A 15,721-nucleotide genomic window follows, 5' to 3' on the forward strand; every position below is an offset into this window, starting at 1 on the left:
TTTCAGAACTCTAGGGTGCAGTTTATCTGGTCCGGGTGACTTATGACCCTGTTTAGAATTGGATGTTTGAATGTGTTTTGTAATGCTGTAATGTGCAAAATACTTTGTGTAATGGATTGGCTGATAATTTTAATTGTGTTCTAGTTCAAGTTTATTGAAATAACATTCCTTTGTACGATGGTACACCCACAAAACGTATATCTCACACAAAAGAAAATATTCCCACAAATAAATTGCTTATGTCTGCTATCTTGTACTTTTGGGAACAGCGATCGTACAGTAAAGAACTCTTCGATGAAGTCATTTCAAAAATGAGGAAAGCGGGAATTAAATCAACGATAGCAATAGAAAAATTTAGACTACTGGCAGAAAAGGTAGAAGAAATTGTGACAAAGAATGCCCGTGCCGAAATTGACTATGGGGATGCACCAGATGAGTTCAGAGGTGAGTTCTGAATCCGAATAGTTATTCCAAAAACCTCCTCATTAGTGAATTTAATAGTATTTGTGCCATATTGAAGTTTTTAAATTCAATCTGAATTTGTTTGTTTAAAATGTCTTTCAGTTACGGAGCTAGCTAATATATGCAGAATCTATTTCAAAACCAGAACAGTTTTTCCAAATGCATCTCAGTATTTTAAAGTGATGCCGCATGATTCCCTTCTCACCTGGAACCACCTATCATTTGCCAGCTGCTGCCTCAACCCCCTCCCCTCGCCTTGTTATAGTGGCTATATCTCCCTCAGCTTTTTATGCTGACTATATCTCCCCTTCATGTACCCCCTTGCCTTTTTATGCTGGCTATATCTTCCTTTTATACCTCCCCCACGTTTTTATACTGGCTATATTTCCCCCTTACGCCTCCCTTGCCTTTTTTTAAGCTGGCTATATCTCCCTTTTATACCTCCCTCACCTTTTTGTACTGGCTATATCTCCCCTTTAAATACCGCCTTCCCTTTTTATACCGGCTATCTCTCCTTTATACTCTGTCTGATGCAGAGTCTCAATCCATCCCTCTGATGTTGCTTCACTTGCTGAGTTTCTTTCCAGCATACGTTAATAGGGTGGTTAAGAAAGTGTATGGTGTGTTGGCTTTCATTAGTCAGGGGATTGAATTCAAGAGCCGCAGGAAATATTGCAACTCTATAAAGCTCTGGATATAGCACTTGGAGTGTTATGTTCATTTCAGGTTGCCTTGTAGGAAGGATGTAAAGGCTTTAGAGAGGGTGTAGAAGAGATTTACCAGGATGCTGGCTTGATTAGAGAGCAGGGCTTATGAGGAACGGTTGAGTGAACTAGGGATTTTCTCTTTAGAGAAAAGGAGGATGAGAGGCGAATTGATTGAGGCGTAGAAAAGAGGCTTAGATAGTGGATAGCCAGCACCTCTTTCCCAGGGTGGAAATGACTAATATAAGGAAGCGTAGTTTTAAGATGATCGGAAGAAAGAATAACTGGCATTTCAGGGGTAGGTGAAACGTGCTGCCAGGATTGATGGTAGAAGCAGAACCATTAGGGACATTTAAGAGAGTCTTAGGCAAATGGATAGAAGTAAAATGAAGGGCTGTGCGGGAAGGAAGTGTTAGATTGATCTTGGAGCAGGTTAAAGAACAGCACAACATTGTGGGCCGAAGGGTCTGTAGAGAGCTGTTCTGTGTTTCCTGCTGCTTCGGACACATTTACTATACTCAGTGCTGGGAAACCAAACAAGTTGCTAATATCAAATAGAACTGGAGCCCGTAGGGTAATTTTTGTTTCTGATGGCAAAAGGTTTTAGTTGACTGCTGACTTTAATGGCTTTGTTGTTGCAGATCCACTGATGGACACCCTGATGAATGATCCAGTGAAGCTACCTTCAGGGACTATAATGGACCGCTCCATTATTTTAAGACATTTACTGAATTCTCCAACAGACCCGTTTAACCGCCAACATCTGACAGAGAATATGCTGGAACCAGGTAAAATATCATTTTAAACTTAGACGAGTTTTTATCTTGTAGCTCAGAATGAGAGTTTTCTCCAGTAAGGTGAATATTCTGAACGCTGGGGAGGTGAAGAGTTGTAGATCCAAAGAGGGGGCATGGAAATGGACCTTTGGCCAGGAAGTGGGAAGTGAAGTTTTGTCGACTCGGAGAGATACATGGAAATAGGCCTTTGGGTGAAGCTGGGGTCGGCTACAGGGAGAATCTGCACACAGGCAGCGTCAGAGGTCAGAATTGAACTGGGGAAGCTGGAACCACGAGGCAGAGGCTGTCCTAGCAGCAGCCTGTGCCGCCATCATGGTTTGCTCGAGGTTGTGTTCGGTTGTCACTAGGACATGTGTAATTAGTTATATGTGAAATAGAGCTGGAGTTCCTTGTGTGAAGACCAACCAGTAATCTTTTATAGAAAGTGAGTATAGGCATCAGCAGGGTTCAGGAACCATTATGTTTCGTATGGTTGAACATTCAAAGGAAGGACTATAGGACTGCCGGCATCAGTGGTATCGTATCCTAGGGGTGATAGGGCTGGGTTAAAAATAAAGTGAACAAAAGCATTGGCAAGTATGATTTTATCCTCTCAGATTCTGCAACCCAGTTGCAAATCGGGGTCAATCACCTGATCTTCATCTTTGGTTAGGTGGGACTATTTATAGAGCCGTAGAGTACTACAGCCCATTTGGCTCATTTAGTCCATGCCAAACTATTATCCTGCATCTGGACCAAGGTCCTTTGTAGCCCTCCCATTAATGTAGCTGTCCAAACATCTCTTAAATGTTGAAGTCGAACCTGGCAGCCTGTTCTACCCTCTGAGTAAAGAAGTTCTCCCTCATGTTCCCCTTAGATATTTCACCTTTCACCCTTAATCTATGATCTCTAGTTGTAGTCTCAGCCAACCTCGGTGGAAAAAGCCTGCTTGCATTTACCCTGTCTTTACCCCTCATAATTTTGTGTACCTTTATCAAATCTCTCCTCGTACTCCTACGCTCCAGGGAATAAAGTCCGAATCTGTTCAGCCTTTCCCTATAACTCAGGTCCTCGAGTCCCAGCAACATCCTTGTCAATTTTCTGTCGTTTTCAAGTCTTATTGATACCTTTCTGTGGATAGGTGACCACGGTGCCTGAGATCACAGAAACCAGGGATGAAAGGAGCAATGGGAGTTACTGATCTGTAGTTAATTGCAATTTTCAATTCCGGACACTAATTCCACAAACACAAAACCACACAGGGTAACAGGAAGCAAGAAGGAAGCCCTCTGTTGGTCATGATGGGGAAAGAAGGGATCTACTGTGGATATTGTGCCCTAGCTGTTTAATGTAAGCCAGGTCAATACGATATGCAGAGGAACCCTGTTGCCCGTGCAGCAGGCTCCCCCTCTCCACGCAGCTGATGAATCCCAAGGACCAGCAGAGACTGGTACAGTTTGCCAGTCAGTGTCGAACTCGATGTAGGACTGCCTTAGGGACTCTGACTCCAGATTCTTCCTCTGGGTTTACTCCCGAAGCCCTCCCCATGAATGAGTATCGCAGCAAGACAGAGAAAGTTTGAGACCAGAGTTTGTAGAATATCTTGATGTTTGCATGCGTAATCAGTCAGGTTTGCTATCACTGGCATATCCTGTGAAATTTGTTGACTTTGCAGCAGCGGTACAATACACAATAAGAGAGAAAAAGAATTACAGTAAATATATATTAAATAGTTAAATAAGTGGTTCAAAAATACAAATAGTCGCGAGGAAGTGTTCATCAGTTCAATGTCTATTCAGAAATCTGCTGGCAGAGGGGAGGAAGCTATTCCTGAATTGTTGAGTGTGTCTTCTGGTTTCTGATGATAGCAATGAGAACAAGGCGTATGACCTGGGTGATGGGGAAGGAGGGGGGAGGGTCTATAATAATGGATGCTTTTTGTTTTGAGGCATCACTCTTGATGTCCTGGATACTCCAGAGGCTAGTGCCCATGATGGGGCTGTGAGTTTACAACTCTCTGCAGCTTGCTTTGATCGTGTGTTTTCCCACCCCCACCCACACCCCATACCAGATGGTGATGCATCTTTTTTTGCTTAACTGTGTCATTGAAAAGAGGCTGCTTAACTAATTCCACATTGCTCTCTAGTGCCTGAACTGAAGGAAAGAATCCATGCCTGGATGAAAGAGAAGCAACATGCAAATCGCTCTTCGCAGTGAAGTGTTATTGAAGATGGATCGAATGTGAAACGTTTGTAGTTCTGAGTGTAGACCACCAGTATATTGAGACCCAAGAGAAAATCTGCTCCGCATTCAGTCGAGACTGCTGCACTGATATTACAAAGGGTGAACTGATCACATTAGGAAAATGTATTGTCTCTGTAAATAAATTTAATTTAAAGAACAAACAGTTTAAAGGAGAAAAACGTTCTAAGGTGTTGGGTACAAGTTGAAATCTTTTCAGTACAGCAACGTGACCAGTCGAAGTGTAACAGTGGTGTACTTGGATCTTGCAGTTATTTGGAAGCTAGAAGGGTCTGAGCAACAATGTTTTTTTAAACAACTGCATTAACAGAAGATGGTCTGTATTTTAGGTTGAAATTATTACTGTATCTTGTGCCCAGTCGCTGCTGAAGGGACTGTTCTGTTTGCTGCACTAAATGTTCTTCAAAACCAAAGTGATGCACAGGCCCCTTCCCTGAGAAAAAAAAACTGATGTTTTAATTATGAGGCATAATCTGTTGGCTCACAGGACTAAAGGTGAGACTATTGAATTCTATTTGTTTATCATTAATTTATATTTTTTCTAGCCTACTCTTTCCCTCCTATTCCACTTAAGCATAGACTTGCAAACACTGTAGCTGAGAAACGGTATATCCTCCATTTCTGCCAGCCATGTTTTACGGCCGTTGCTTTGTCCACCGTGTGAGCTGCAGTATTGGGATATTTTGTTGGCAATAAGGTTTCCTCAAGATACAACCTGAGAAGCAACCTCTGTACAGAGCCACTAGATTTTTCTTCCTCTCCCCGGAGGATTTTTATTCTTGCAGCTCGCTAGAGGGTGCTCTTGTATTCCAAGAGCTCTCCTGCCTTACACTGAAATGTTCCAAATCATATAGTTCATGCCAAAAAAAATCAAATTACCATAGATGCTGGCAATCGGGAATAAAAGCAGAAACTGCTGCACGTCCTCATCTGGTCAGGCAGTATCTGTTTGTTAACGTGGATGCTCTTGAGCATCTGACACGTGAATCACAACTAAATCAAGTTTTCCTTTTGTGTCTACCCTATTGTATGTTAATTTGAGCTTTTACTTCATGTCGGTTGTCTACGTTTTCTGGATTTTTTTAAAATCTCTTTTGGATTTTGTATAATTTGCTGCAGAGAGCTGGTTTATTTCAACTGTCCTGGATTGTAGCAAACTGAAGTAATGTGAAATTACTTTGCATTTTGGAATTCTTATTTGCAAGTTAAATAAAGTATGGAAGAAAAAAAAATCCTAAATTTCAGTGATTACCTGATAAATGAGTCTGTCCCATTTTCACAGAAATGCAATGACTTCAGAAATATTGTCTCTGCTGTCTTTGTGCTTGTATTTAAGAATTGTTCTGTATCAGTAAAATGTTTTTTTTATATTTCAAACTGCTTTACTGTGAAATATTAATACTACTGCATGAATCCAGTTGTTATAGCAAAGCGGGATTAGACTCCCTTTCCCTTCAGTATGGCAATAGCTGTGTAATAGGAAAAGGGAATCCTTTTGTTGCCATCTTGCATATACTGGATTTTGAATTCAGTCCAATACTAAAGCTGAACATCTTTAGGTTGCTAGTTTTATATTGTGACTAGTGTTCAGCTGGAATTTCAATTGCAAACTGTTGTAACTACTGGGATTACGAGCATGATCTCTGCTGATTTTGAAATTGTCTGGTTTAATTTTTAATCACAAGTGAAAAATCATTGCGAAATTAAATGTAAAATTTGCAGTAAATAAGTGTTAAAATTGAAGTTTTCTAGCTGTATGTAGATTATAAATGCCTAATTTTAGTAATGATCTCTAAACCCACACAGATTTGAGAACTAATGCATTGTGCCCAGATTAATTATCTAGGACAATATATAATTTAATGATCTGTACTAAACCTACATTTTCCCAAATATTTCCTTTAGCTGGTCCCATTATGACCACGATTTGTTTCAAAGTTAAATTACTTTGTGCTACAAAGTACTTGACTAACATGCTTGAAAATGCACTTAAAGATAAGTATTTTAGTCACAAAAAGGATCATTAATGACCTATTCAAAGGATCCGTAGGTCACTTTCATTGCAAGTCTGGAAAACAATTTCCTAATATTAGTTAATGAATAACGTTAATACTCACCAAGTCCTGTGCAAGCTTTTTTTGGGACTCTGAGTACATTAGTGCATATCACATGGTTTGTCTCAAACACACGAATACATAACTATATTGTATTGAATGCTGGACATTGACAGCTTACCAGTGTACAATTAATTAGGATTTACAGATTTTGCTGTTACTTTAAAAAAATTATACTGAATCGTATGTATGTTCACCAAATACTTGCAATTCATTGTAATGGGAAAAAAAGCAGTAAACATTTGAAATGGAGGCCAGAATATCTGTAAAGGGGAGGAAAAAAAATCAGGTTGGCATTTGAAGTGTACATCCAAATTCGGTGCCCTAAAACTTGGAGCTGCCTTTTCTCTTATTTGATACTTTCCAGATGTTTTCCTGGTTGTTTTTTATTATTTCAGATACCTATGTTCAACTTGTACTCCTGCAATATACTGAGCTATTAAAACATGCAATTTTTTTTTAAAAAAAAGAGTAGCACTTGAACTCCCACTGCTTCAAAAATTAGAAAACTTGTTTTGGCCAGGTGTGTAAATTTGATTTAACATTTAAAATAGGGAGCTATTGTCAAATACACAGTAGGTTATTATATATAGGTATTCAGCTTGTATTCATGTGCATCTCATCCATATTTTAACACTTTTCATTTCTTTCTTTTTGAATTTAATCTTTAGAGCCAACGTTCATTGCCATGGTCAGTTGTGTTGATTTTATTTATGAAAACTTGATCCTACAGATCATTTTAAGGCACCTCTAGAGTTATATGCATTATCCACTGGTATTTGACAGAGTGCTGAGCACATCAGTAATGCGTGAGAGAATGCCCAACGTAATCCAATTTAAACATGTACATCAATCTCTCAATTTGACCTGAACTTTAAAAAACATTCTTGTTCCTTTTTAAATATATACATAAATGTGACCTCTTCAGAACCTGAATGGTAGATGACCCTTTCTAACCCAGCATCTATCCTAAAGATGATATTACAGCAGTTTCCAGTAGAATTCACATTTGACTCTTTCGTTCTTTCACTAAGTAACCTGACCATTTGCTCCGTAACTCGGTTTTAGATCCTTAATTACTTTAACCACATTGTGCTTTTTCTTGCATCACATAGATCATTCTGGGCTAGAAAGGGTTACAATATGATACTGTCAAATCTGCAGCATAGGCCTATTTGACGCTAATGATACTGTGATGGTGTGATAGTACTGATATATTTTACCTCAGTATTGTTGAAATGGAAATTCCAGCACTGTAGCAGGAAAAGGAGGAAATTAAAATGTACATTCTTTAACTACAGCTTACTGCCATTGTTCCAAGTACTTGAATTTCTGATTTTTATTTGGAAAAGCTGGACATTTTTGTTTTTTTTTTGGTTTTTCTATGAATACTGTTATAATAATCAGGAGTGTTTTTAATGATAAGGAAGCACAGAATGGTAATTCTACAGACTGTTCTGATTGCTCCCAACCTTTGAATTCCAATAAATGGTGGTAAACATCCTAATACAAAATGGTATCCATTGTCTTCTACTGTAAGGTGGGTTAAGTTTCTCCATTTTACATCAAACTAAACACATACGCATTCTGAACAGAGTTCCAAATGGTCTGCTGGCTTTGCTCAGCTGACGAGCACCGTTTGCACGTGCTGCTATTTTCACTTGAGGGGCACCAGTAGACGTCTCACGCAAGTCGTCAGTTTAATCTAGGTTATGTTTTAATCTTGCTCACCTGCCTCCATATTTGCAGACTTAATCAGAGTCCCAGCTACCAAAGGTACAGTATGTACTAGAGTTCCTTGCAAACAATTTATTCTGCCATTTGTTGTATTTCACATTGATTTGTTCTGTGTACTTGTCAGAGCAAATGGCAGAAAATGAATTTGTTTCTAGCATTCTGAAGTTATCCTGCAATGCCACCTCCTTAAGTAATAAAGTGATAACCATTAATTGAAATTATATTCAGTATTAGTATGATGAATAAGGTTTGATCAAATGCACACAGAAGTGTCTAGTGCCCATTGGATTTTGACTTACTCTGCTTCAAGGGAAAAATCAAATTGCTGGTTAGGTTAACATTGGGCTCAAGATTACAGGTGCCAACTCAAACCAGTTTGAACTAGGTTCCTGGAAGCTACTTAAATGCAAGATGATTGCAGTAAATATTCCTCAATTTATTGCATAAATTATCACAATTCCAACAATCTCCAAAGAGCAAAGTAGAAGTTGTTACCATTAATTGTCTTTCTACAACCAACTTGACCTCTTAAAAACATTCATTTTATCAATGGATGCTTCAAGAATCTTTATAGAATGCTCCTGCTAACACTCATTACAGACATTTACTTGGCATTCACTTGATTGTGTAATGAATGCCTTATACTAGACATCTGCAAAGAATTGATTTGGGCATAACATTGGGGTAATCACACACCACAGATAACACTCTTGTCCCCTGTGTTAGTAAGTTCCAAGGTGAAATCCTGTTATCAAAAATGAGTGTGGAGATTTTAGGCTGCTAAATAAAGTGCCATTTATTCCCAAGTCCTGCCTACCCTCTGGATAATGCAAATGATCCCATGGAAAAATGGTATCTAAGCTGATACTTATTCAAAGCACATGTCACCATCTACAACCCTAAGATTCATTTTCTTGAGGTGATCTCAGTACCGTGGTTAACGTCATTACAGATAATCTAATCATGATCATGTCGCTGATTATGTTAATTATTTCGGGAGCACTTATGACATTTTAAAGCAGATTATCTTTAAAGAAGTAGAAACACAAAATGGTATTGCATTTAAGGAAAAAATACAAGATCAAGATGTGAATCTCAGTGCCACAAAGGTTCTATCATCTTGAGCATGAGATATTAAATAAGATCTATAAGTCACATTTGAAGGCTCTTAATAGTCAAAGATAATCACAATCTTCACAATGGTGAGGAAGCTATTAATGTTCACTAACTTAACCCTTTGAAATTGACAGCAACTTTGGAATTTCAATGCAAGTGAACACTACTGCATGAGCCTCGGGTGTATCAGTGATACATCCACGGCACAGATTCACTGTTTATGCCCTTCAATGATATCATGGGAAATTGGTTAAGTTTACATGAATTTAAGTTGTTTCTGAAGTAGCACAATTGGAAAAAGTGTTTGAAAATCTTGTTTATTGCATGAGATCTATGTGAGTTTTCAGTGGGGTTCTAAGCCATGATTCCTGGTTTGGAAACATTCCAAAATGAAATATTTTATTGTATATTGATTGTATTTCCTGCAAAAACTCCAATAACATGGATTTTAAAATAAATATTTTATATTTAAAACCTATTTCAGATTCTATCTTGATCATATGTACATTTCAATCTTTATTTAGTTTCTATATATTTTTTTTTTAAATGTGCTTTTTCCTTCCTGGGCTGAACTATGATTGGCGGACTCACCAAGCGTGATGGGGTTGCAGCACCAGGGATTCTTTTTACTGACATCTGACATCAGAACAAGGGAGACTTTCACAATAACAAGCACGAAACCATTACAGAAACTTTCCAAAAAGTTATCAGTGATTACCTTTGTATCATCACTGAATGGAAATTGTGAAGCTCGTAACAAAAATAAACTTGACTACTGAGACAAGATTCTGCAGATGCTGGAAATCTTGAGCAACTCACAAGATGCAGTTGGAACTTTGCAAGTCAGGCAGTGTCCTTGGCTGGGAATAACAAGATGTTCTGGCTGGAGACCCTTCATCCAGAACTGGGAAGGAAGGAGCCAGAAGCCAGAATATGAAACTGGGCCGAGGGGAAGAAGTACAAGATAGCGGGTCTTATTGTGGCTTCTACCTTTCCCTCCAGTCATGTTGAAGGGTCTCGGCCTGAAATTTAGACCGTTTACTCCCCTCTATAGATGCTGCCTGACTTGTTGAGTTCCTCCAGTATTTTGTGTGTGCTATTTACTCAATATATTTATAATTAGCATTTTAGTGAAAAAAAGCCAGATGATTGATTAGATTCAAGTTTAAGGCAAAATCGGATAACTGAACCTCCCATGTTGTGGGTTAGGAAAAACACATCCAATACTCTGAACACTACTTATGTTTTTCCTATTTGTGTACTTTATACACAAATATCTATATACATTCACACACACACACACACACACACACACACACATATATATATATATATATATATATATATGTTTAGTATATACATTCTGCAATTATCTTGCACGGCTCTGTGCATTTAACCACGAGTTACATTCAAGCTTCACTCAGGTGTTTAAAACACATTTGGCCAACACCAGTAGGAAGAGGTACAGTCGGTGTTTCAGGATCTCGGCCTGAAACGTCGACTGTACCTCTTCCTAGAGATGCTGCCTGGCCTGCTGCGTTCACCAGCAACTTTGATGTGTGTTGCTTGAATTTCCAGCATCTGCAGATTTCCTCTTGTTTGGCCAACACCAGTTCAGTACAGAATGCTGCACTGTTGAGTATGCGGAGCAGACTCAATGGGCCAAATGGCCTAATTCTCCTATAATTTTATGGTTTAATTTTTTTTTTGAAAATATTTGAAACTCTTTAAATGGAAGCCCCTTTCACCACTCTTAAGTGGAAGAAAAGGTTTCCTTGGTGTAATATCTGAAGGGTATGAGAATGGTCAATACCTTTTCCTCAACCGATCCTTTGACTGCAGATTGTGGAGTCTGGCTGCGTTCAGGTTGCTTGCTGTAATTCTTCATGTTACTAAATTAACTGCTCTCTAAAATATCTTGATGTCCAACATTTGTGGATTAGGATTATTAAAATTACTGTAACAATAAAGTTCCCTTCCTGTATTGACCAAGACATCGTCCTCCATTCTTGTCACAGGTTCGAGAGACGACAATGAGCTTTAGGTAACTACATTGTGCAATTTCAAATAGCAGAATAAAGTCATTGACAGAGTTAACAAATTAATTTACTGGTAAGATTTCGGGCAAAAGCAATTTCAAGGAAGACTATTCGAACGAGGTAGCCATTTCAAATTCCATAAGGAATCTCAATGCTTCAGCAGGCGGTGAAAAAGGCGAATGGTATGCTGGCATTTATAGCGAAAGGATTCAAGTACAGGAGCAGGGAGGTACTACTGCAGTTGTACAAGGCCTTGGTGAGACCACACCTGGAGTATTGTGTGCAGTTTTGGTCCCTTAATCTGAGGAAAGACATCCTTGCCATAGAGGGAGTACGAAGAAGGTTCACCAGATTGATTCCTGGGATGGCAGGACTTTCATATGATGAAAGACTGGATTGGCTAAGCTTATACTCACTGGAATTTAGAAGATTGAGGGGGGATCTTATTGAAACACACAAAATTCTAAAGGGATTGGACAGGCTAGTTGCAGGAAGATTGTTCCTGATGTTGGGGAAGTCCAGAACAAGGGGTCACAGTTCGAGGATAAAGGGGAAGCCTTTTAGGACCGAGATGAGGAAAAACTTCTTCACACAGAGAGTGGTGAATCTGTGGAATTCTCTGCCACAGGAAACAGTTGAGGCCAGTTCATTGGTTACATTTAAGAGGGAGTTAGATATGGTCCTTGTGGCTAAAGGGATCGGGGGTATGGAGAGAAAGCAGGTACAGGGTTCTGAGTTGGATGATCAGCCATGATCATACTGAATGGTGGTGCAGGCTCGAAGGGCCGAATGGCCTACTCCTGCACCTATTTTCTATGTTCCTGTAAACCTGGTCATTAAACCCAGCTCCAGTAAGACTGGTCATGTTGTATCTGATTGCTGGTTACTTGTTTACCAATGCCATTGATGAAATGTTTGTTTGAGTGTTCCATCTATTCCTTGCTCATGAGCTGCAGAGAAAATACTTTTCTCTGGCAAGAGTTACTTTCTTCGGATTTTACATACTGTAGTATGAAAGCACACTGCACAGAATTCATCTGAAGTGAATTGAAACTGTGCCCTTGAAGCCAAGCATGGATTAGGCCATATAGGAGCAGGATCAGGCCATTTGGCCCATTGTGTTTGCTCCACATTCCAGCATGGTTGATTTATTATCCCCCATTCTCCTGCCTTCTCCCTGTAACCTTTGACGCCTTTACTAATCAAGAACCTATCAACCTCTGCTTAAAATATACCAATAACTTGGCCTCCGCAGTTTTCTGTGGCAATGAATTCCACAGATTCAACACCCTTTGGCTAAACAAACTCTTCCTCATCTCTGTTCTAAAGGGGCGTCCCTCTATTCCGAAGCAGTGCGCTCTGGTCCTAGACTCCCCTGCTATAGGAAACATGCTCTCCACATCTATTCTAACTGAGTCTTTCAACAGTTGGTAGGTTTCCATGAGATTCTCTACATTCTTCTTAACTCCAGGCCCAGAGCCATCAAACATTCTTCCTATGTTAACTAATATTTGTATTTTTGTCCAGAAATAGATCAATTTAAACTGATGTAAAAGGAGGAAAAAGATTGATTGCAGCTTAAAGTCCATTTCTCTCCCCAAACTAAACTAGATCGACAATTTGCTGATGGATGGTGATTTTCCCTGTAACTTCACTTTGATTTGAAGGTAGAATAATTTTTTCTGTCATCTTGCTGTGACAACAACTCAGACAATCTTGCTCATTACTCTGTTAATATAGTCTTCTCATCGGAAATAGCTAGTATGCTTGGTAGCCAGTTTATTAGATGCCTCCTGTGCGTAATGAAGTGGTCTCTGAGTGTATGTTCGTGGTCTTCTGCTGCTGTAGCCCGTCCACTTCAAGGTTCAACGTGTTGTGTGTTTAGAGATGCTCTTCTGCACACCACTGTTGTAACGCGTGGTTATTTGAGTTACTGTCACCTTCCTCTCAGCTTGAACCAGTCTGGCCATTCTTCTTTAACCTCCCTCATTAACAAGGTGTTTTTGCCCACAGAACTGCCACTCACTTTTTTTTTGCTTTACTTACCATCCTCTGTAAACTCGAGGGGCTTTCTTGCGTGAAAATCTCAGGGGATCGGCAGTTTCTGAGATACTCAAACCACCCCATCTGGCACCAACAATCAAAGTCACTTTGATCACATTTCTTCCCCATTCTGATGTTCGGTTTGAACAACATGCGAACCTCTTGACCGTGTCTGCATGCTTTTATGCATTGAGTTGCTGCCACATGATTGGCTGATTAGATACTTGCATTAACGAGCAGGTGTACCTAACAAAGTGGCCACTGAGTGAATAGCAGTCCTCTGGGGAAAATACTTTGGCACGCGGCAACACAAACAGTGGTGTGACCTTATACAGGTTCAGCTCTCTATTTACTTGTCGAGAGACTCGTAAAAAGTAAAGCTGACTATAGGTAATTGCTTCTTTTCATTTGTGAAAGATCGGAATGTCTGAAGACTAACACAAAATAGGATGTGGATCTCCCGCCCACCGTCATCAGTGTGTGATAGTCCTGAATACAAAGGACCATTGGGTGTTCTGTGTAATCGATAGGTGTACTTGTACCCTCCATCTTTTACAGCCCCCATGTGTCCTCGTCTCTGGTGCTGTACACTCAGCGTACTACCTCCACATTGAGCACCACGAAGAGGATCTGATGATGCAGCTCTTTGGCTCAAATTAACCTAACAGGTACAAACATCAACGAGCAGATCACCAGGGGAACCATCAAATTGGATTAGATTTTGAACAGAGATGCACCGGTTTCCTCCCGCATTCAAAATTCAAAGTACATTTATTATCAGAGTATGTATCATCATCATCATCATCATCATCAGGTGCCATGCCCAGTTTGAGCTTTGACTGCCATGGCCCACACACTCCTGTTTTGGGTCAAGTGGATCAATTCATTGGTATTCATTTCCAGTTCTCTGGTTGCTGTCTCCATCATCATTTGTCTTTGTCTTCCTCTTGCTTTCTTCCCTTCAATCTTTCCCATAATTACCGTGCATTCTAAATCCTCTTTCCTAATCACATGTCCAATGAAGTTACGTTGCCCTTTCATGATCTCATACATTATTTCTTTTTTTGTGTTTGCTCTGTTCATGACATGCTCGTTAGATATTCATTTCGTCCATGATATCCTTTGTATCCTCCTCAAAAACCACATCTCTGCTGCTTCAATTTGTGTCCTCATGTTATGAGATATCGTCCAACATTCTGAGCCATATAACATAACTGGATAAACGTAACATTTCAGTACTGTGAGGCGGGTTGTCATGCTTAGTTTAGTGTTGGTCAGTATACTCTTCATTCTCGTAAAGGTGTCTTTTGCCATCCCTATTCTTCTTTTGATGTCCATGTCGCACCTGCCATCTGATGTCACCCAGCTTCCTAAGTAGCAAAAGTTCTGTACTTGTTTTATGTCTTACCCATTTATTCTCAGCCTGCAGATAGGATTCTCCTTTTTTGATATCACCATACATTCTGTCTTTTTACAATTGATAGATAGACCCATTTTTGCACTTTCTTCAACAACTATATCAAGTTTTGTAGTTCTTCCTCCGTACTTGCAATTAACACAGTGTCATCTGCATATCTGAAATTATTGATGTTTTCACTGCCAACTTTGATTCCCAAGACGTCTCTTATTTTTTTGTAATATTGTTTCACTGTACACATTAAATAAATCAGGGGAGAAAACACACCCTTGTCTAACACCTCTCCTGATTTTCGTAAACTGACTCACTTCTCCATCTATTCTTACAGCGGCAGTTTGTTCCCAGTACAGATTTCTGATTAGGCGGAGGCCTTTCGAATCTAGATCTAGAGTTTCCTGTAATATTTCAAATAACTTATTGTGCTTCACTTTTGTGCTTTTGTCTAGTCGATAAAACAAGCAAACAAATCTTTTTGCACTTGAATAGCTTGTTCTGATAGTATCCTTAACATGTATACTGTACTTTACACAACCTTGAGATTCGTCTCCTTACAGGCAGCCACAAAGGAAAGAAGCCCACACAAAATAAGGAGACAGAGAAACACCCAATTTGCAGAGAGAGAGAGAAAACAAAATCTGCAAACAATAGAAGTAAGCAAACAGAATTTAGAATGAAATTGAGCCCGCAGACACAAATCCTGGAGCAGGGCTCAGTTCAGCACAGAGCAGAATAAATGTCGCAGAGACGGAGTGGCTAGTAGGTCAATTGGTCACGCGTGTAATTGGGTGACATGGGGTCATAGAACACTACAACACAGAAGCAGGCCTTTCAGCCCATCTACTCTGTGCCAAATTATTAACCTGCCCAGTCCCATCAACCTGCACCCAGACCATAGCCCTCTGTAGCCTTTTCGTCCATGTACTTATTCAAACTTCTCTTAAATGTTGAAATCAAATCCACGTCCATTACTTGCACCGGCAGCTTATTCCCACCCTCTGAGTGAAGAGGTTCTCCCTCATATTCCCCTTAAAGACTTTACCAACGTTTAACC

General features: G+C 39.6%; 1 protein-coding gene across 2 annotated transcripts in view; it reads left to right on the top strand.

Moving 5' to 3' along the window:
- The window catches only part of ube4b (ubiquitination factor E4B, UFD2 homolog (S. cerevisiae)), an 89,559-nt gene extending 79,933 nt beyond the window's left edge, over window positions 1–9,626 (top strand). For both annotated transcript variants that reach the window (XM_063033317.1, XM_063033318.1), the window contains 3 exons: window positions 270–444; window positions 1,808–1,954; window positions 4,089–9,626. In XM_063033317.1, the coding sequence (XP_062889387.1) occupies window positions 270–444; window positions 1,808–1,954; window positions 4,089–4,159 (393 nt within the window). In that variant the 3' untranslated portion in view covers window positions 4,160–9,626. The remainder of the gene's footprint in view (window positions 1–269; window positions 445–1,807; window positions 1,955–4,088) is intronic.
- The last annotated feature ends 6,095 nt before the right edge of the window (window positions 9,627–15,721 follow it).

This window comes from Mobula hypostoma, chromosome 25 (assembly GCF_963921235.1).
Source record: "Mobula hypostoma chromosome 25, sMobHyp1.1, whole genome shotgun sequence".
NCBI lineage: Eukaryota > Metazoa > Chordata > Chondrichthyes > Myliobatiformes > Myliobatidae > Mobula > Mobula hypostoma.